Source organism: Peromyscus leucopus, chromosome 2 (genome assembly GCF_004664715.2).
Source record: "Peromyscus leucopus breed LL Stock chromosome 2, UCI_PerLeu_2.1, whole genome shotgun sequence".
NCBI classification, from domain to species: domain Eukaryota; kingdom Metazoa; phylum Chordata; class Mammalia; order Rodentia; family Cricetidae; genus Peromyscus; species Peromyscus leucopus.
In genome coordinates this window covers 145,127,260-145,132,965 of record NC_051064.1, presented here as the reverse complement: position 1 = coordinate 145,132,965, position 5,706 = coordinate 145,127,260, and the positions used below count along the sequence as shown (strand labels likewise).

Genomic DNA, 5,706 nt, shown 5'->3' with positions numbered 1-5,706 from the left:
AAATAGGTTCAAATGATGTAAATCCATCCTTTCCAGGAAAGCAGAAGGGTAGACCCTACCACAAAGAAAAGATACTTAATTAATGGAGGTTAATTTTCAAAGTACATTTAAATACTATCAGATTAACTTCTGAGAAAACAAAAAAAAAAACCTAGGGTTTGTTCACCTTGCTATAACTAATAACCATGAGTTGACTTCTGTTATAATTATATCATCTAAAATATAAAACTCCTTAATAATCTTGTTAGTAGGTTTGATCTTAACTGGAAATTCTTTTTTTTTTGAGTTTGTCAAAACTATAATATAAAATTTAATAATAATAAGTACCATATGACTCAGAGAAGTTAATGTCCAAGAAAATGACAGGCATTGGATATTTTGGTATACGAGTTTGGGGTAAATATTTGGATGATATTATCTATCTATCTATCTATCTATCTATCTATCTATCTATCTATCTATCTATTATCTATTTTTTTTCCAAGACAAGGTTTCTCTGTTTAACAGTCCTGGCTGTTCTGGAACTCATCTTATAGAACAGGTTGCCCTCGAATTCACAGAGATCCACATGCCTCTGCCTCCCCAGTGCTGGGATTAAAGGCATTTAACTGGAAATTCTTAACCACAATTTCCTTTTCTCCAATCTGCATCATCCCCTAACAACGTAACAGAAGGAGGAGCGAATGCAGGCCGATTCCAACCTGTTCTATCAGCTGGAAACAACTTTGGTTCTTTAGGAAACAAACAGCTACACCAAACAATGTGCTCAACAGCTGACTCTCATAACTGTATTCCAATATGGTGAAAATATTCCAGAAGAACCAAGCTGCAGCAATAAACGGACATGCATTAGCAAGGATTTATGCATTCAACATATCTGATAGAACTCTAGTTAGAACAAATTAGTCTTTAAAATATCCACTTCCTTTCCTTTAAAAACTTACTGAGTCTACCAAGAAAGTACAAAACATAAGGCTGTAAGTAAGAGACAGTCTGGTTTAGGCTATTACAGGGTAGGCCGTCCTCGGGGCCAGACTTCCTGCTTCACTGCTGCTTGCACTCTGCTGGGTTCTGATCCTTCTTTGGGTCATAGTCCGGGTCGTTTTCCTCATCTCCTTCTTCTTCCCCTTCCTCATCAGCTTCTTCACCTTCTTCATCATAATCATCATCGTCATCCTCAATAGCCTCGCCAGTAAAGTATAACACTGATCTTGGGATTATCCGCTCCCGTAAAAAGTGACCAATTTCAAAGTCTGCAGCCAGGATAGCTTCGGCATCATCATCCAGATCTCCATTCTCAGGGACTTCAGGAGGGGTAAAAAAATTAAAGAAAGAGTCATTGGAAACTGTTTTAGTCACAGTACGGACAGTCCCACGTCCCTTATGTTTCTGCTTCTTTTTAATGGTTTTCAAAGTAACATTCTTTCCTTTTTTCCAATCTATCTGGCACCCTGCACAACCCATAATTTCTGGTCCATCAAAAGAAAAGGGATCAGAATCATCTGGTTCTGACCTCATCCTGTAAGTCTTTGTTAACACTTCAAAATAACAGTTTTTAACAGACAAAACAAAACAAGGGTCTGAAGTGATGACTTGATGATTAAGAGAGCTTGTACTCTTTCAGAGAACCCAAGTTCAGTTCCCAACAGCATGTTAGGCAGCTCAGAGTTGCATGTAATTACAGTTCCAGAGGATCTGGCTCTCTCTTTTGGGTTCCTCGGGCATTCCACTCAAGTGCACATAACCACACATAGGCACACATGCACACACACACATATTAACACAAATAAAAAATAAAAATATATAAAAAGAGGAAAGTCAGATCAGGGGATGTTGCTCAATTTCTTGCCTGTAGAGAATGGAGGAAGCCCTGAGTGAGTTCAGGTCCTCAGCACCCACAAAAAAAAAACCAGCTCAGTACCAAGGTCCTATAATCCTGTAATTCCAGTGAGGATGAGATGTGTGGAAAATGTAAACATTATTGTTTTTGTCATTGTTGTCGTCATCATCATCATCATCACTGCCCAAAACTCCATTAAAACTTTAAAGAAGCCACTTGTCAGAAATTCAGATTCCTGCAGGGTCAGCATTTTTTGAAATCACAATATGTGCTCAAGTTTCATGTCTCTTTAGAAACTGATAGTGTATGAATATGAGGCTGAGTCAGATCACTCAGAGTGAGGCACAGAACCCTTTTGCATTAGCGATAACACCCGTACACCACACTGTATGTGCATAATTGTTTGATTTGACACCCTTCTGCAGAAGTAAAACTTTTTGCCTTGCAGAAATCCTTTGGATTGTGTGGTCACTCTCTTGAGATCCCAGGTCCATCTGTTACAGGTAGAGACAGGTAGATTCCTAAAGCTCTCACTGCAAAGTTCCAAACCAATAAGAGGCTCCATCTTAAAAAAAAAAAAAAGGTGGAAGGTACCTTAGAACCAACACCTGAGGTTGTCCTCTGACCTCCACACATGTGTTACACACAGGTATTCCTGTATCCCACCCTCATGTGCATATGCATGTGCACATGACTTTTCACACGCACACACAACAGGAGAAAGTTCATTGCAAAGTGGACAAGTATCTTGTGTATTGAATATTCAAAGCTTTCTTGCCTTTGCCCATCCTATCTCCCTCACTGGCATGATGCCCTTCCCTACCTGCAGATTTGAGAAAGAAGTACTTTATCCATGTGGCTTCCCATCTGCTTTACTGTTCTCAATTTTACACCAGCAGTTGGGTCAGCTGGCCAATCTTCCATCTGACACAAGGATGTAAGAGGTGATGCAATAACAGGTGGCCTTGAACTCACAGAGAGCTGTCTGCCTCTGCCTCGTGAATTCTGAGATTAAAGGAGTGTGCCACCATGCAGCCCAGGCTATCTACCAGTTTGAGAATTTTCAGTCTTAGCCTCTAGAGCTGGATGATAGAATTCCATTCCCTACATCCAGTTTGAATGAATGACTTGTACAACATGTAGTCTGCGTATAATGATGCCTGACATTATGTATGTGCCAATCGGGGTCTTGTATGTATTCCTCATCCCAAATAGCTTACATGGATTGATTTCTCACTTGTGTCAGTTGCTCCAAGTGTTTACCGATTCAACAATCATTGAGAAGTAGACATGGGTCATAGTTGGACAGCTTAATGGAGTGCCAGGAAGAGCTGCTGGAGGGACCAGCCTTCAGCAGCTCAGGAATCGAAGGGGAGCCATGGAGTCGGTGAACTAATCACACAATTGACTTTTCTATCTGAGGGAGTAAAACTTAATTCTCTGAGGCTGGCAAAAAGGGAAACACACACACACACACACACACACACACACACACACACACACACACACACACATTCCAACATGTCAGGATCTCACCTAGGGTGCTGATGAATAGCAAGCCTTCAACAGGTCAGAGAAACTGAAGGGGACGCAAAAAAATTTGTGCAGAGTACACAAATTATTGGACACACAGACACTGAGGACTTTTCTGAGGGCCAAAGCTTAGTTCTTCATTTTATTATTTTTTCTGTTGCTTGTCTTACTCTATTCTTTTCCTGTTCTGTTCTTTTACCCTGATGCTTCTTGATAACTTCATTCTCACTATTTTCTGATATCTTTCTTCTCACTTTTTTTATTTTTTGCCTTACAGCTTATATACTCCAGCCAAATCTTTCAAGCATTATAAAAATTACAATGTGGTTATATTCTAGTTTTTAAGTGGATGATTACAATGAATACAAGTAAAAAAAACAACATGTTTCTCATTTCCCTTACATGATTAAACATTTTATGTATTACAGGTGACAAACAAATTGTCCCCAAGAACCCACATACAGTAAACACTTATCATTTAGACTTCCCATAGATCAGGAGTCTTTCAGCCACAACCATTTACACAAGCAATAGTTTTTATAATTGCCAGTAAATCAGGTTACTAGTTTCACTTTTCATATTTTAGAGCCCTGTCCAATTCTTTGTTTTCTAATTACATAAAATCAATTGTTTAAAGCTTTGTTTTAACTATGATGGACACTGAAACCTGTGAACACATTTTCCAATATCAAAAAGAACTTGAGATAACTCCCGGGACTCAGCTGTTTTCCTTAATCATTAACCTAAGCCACAGTCTATATGACTCCTCAAGAGAAACTCGTAAGTCCTAGCTGCATGACACTTCCTTGATCCTATTTTCCATGCTCTGAAGCAGAGACAACACTATATCCTATCTTTACCAATATTAGTTTTCCCACTAAACTAAACTTTATCATAATCCCTTACTGCATTTGTTTAAAACTCTTAGTCATCAAAATTCTATTTAAACGAACACTATTATCATATAAAATCATTGCTTCAAATAAACCCTATAGCTTAAGAGGAAATCATCTTCACAATGATCCACAGGTAGCCGGGCGGTGGTGGCACACGCCGTTAATCCCAGCACTCGGGAGGCAGAGCCAGGCGGAGTTCGAGGCCAGCCTGGGCTACCAAGTGAGTCCCAGGAAAGGCGCAAAGCTACACAGAGAAACCCTGTCTCGAAAAAACAACAACAACAAAAAAAATGATTCACAAGTAAAAATGTCCAGTAGAATGGGATGTTTCCATGAGATAATCACAGTCCATGAGATAATCCATTCACTCCATGCCAGATACCAGAGAAAAACGGCAGTGGCAAACATGTAAAGGCACAGCAAGAGACATTCTGGAGCCAAAGCCCTTGGGTCTTACCTATCTGAGATTCATTCATCAGTGCCTTGCATTCTAGTCGGCCAAACTCCTGAAGCTCAGGTGCCACCGACAACACACCTTTGAAGAAGTAGAATGTCATCAGTATCCCAAAACTGGTCCTGTTGCATCTGTCTCCCTTTCCAGCAAGGATAGAAACTTGTGACTCACTAATTCCTTTTCTGGGTGTGGTGGCTTGAAAGAAAATGGCCCCTGAAGAAAGTGGCACTGATTAGGAGGTTTGGCCTTGTTGGAGTAGATGTGGTCTTGTTGGAGGAAGTGTGCCACTGTAGAGGTGGGTGTAGCTGTAGTTTTTCTGGTCCTGCCTGGCTCACAGTCAGGACAAATCTCTCTCACCTGCCAGTCCCACAACCTCTCAGACCCACCCAAGTAAACACACAGAGACTTATATTGCTTACAAACTGTATGGCCATGGCTTTGTGTTATCTACTTCTTCTATCTTAAATTAACCCATTTCTATTAATCTATACTTTGCCACGTGGCTCGTGGTTTACTGGTACCTTACATCTTCCTTGTCATGGTGGAGGCTGGCAGTGTCTCTCTGCCTCAGTCTTCCACTTCCCAGAATTCTCTTCTGCTTGTTCCACCTATACTTCCTGCCTGGTTACTGGCCAATCAGCATTTTATTTATACAGTGCCATATCCACAGCAGGTGGACTTTAGGTCTCATATATGCTCAAGCTGTTGCCTGTGAGTCAAGATGCAAGAATTCTAAGCACCTTCTCCAGCACCATGTCTGCCTGCATGCTGCCATACTCCCAGTTGCCATGCTTGCTGCCATGATGATAATGGACTGAACCTCTGAAACTGTAAGCTGCCACCTCAATTAAATGTTTTCCTTTATAAGAGTTGCCATGGTCATGGTGTCTTTTCACAGCAACAGAAACCCTAACTGGGTGTCTTGTTTCATTTCTGTTGTAGTGGTAAAAGGCCTTAACAAAAAGCAGCTTTACTTTAGCTGA

General features: G+C 40.5%; 1 protein-coding gene across 1 annotated transcript; it reads right to left on the bottom strand.

Annotated features, from left to right (window-relative positions):
• Positions 1-962: 962 nt before the first annotated feature.
• On the bottom strand, positions 963-4,826 carry LOC114685525 (nucleosome assembly protein 1-like 1). The gene is made up of 2 exons (XM_037203354.1): positions 4,727-4,826; positions 963-1,580 (listed from the first exon to the last, which is right to left on the bottom strand). The coding sequence occupies exons 1-2, from the start codon at positions 4,824-4,826 to the stop codon at positions 1,045-1,047; spliced, it is 636 nt and encodes a 211-aa protein (XP_037059249.1). The 3' UTR covers positions 963-1,044.
• Positions 4,827-5,706: the final 880 nt, after the last annotated feature.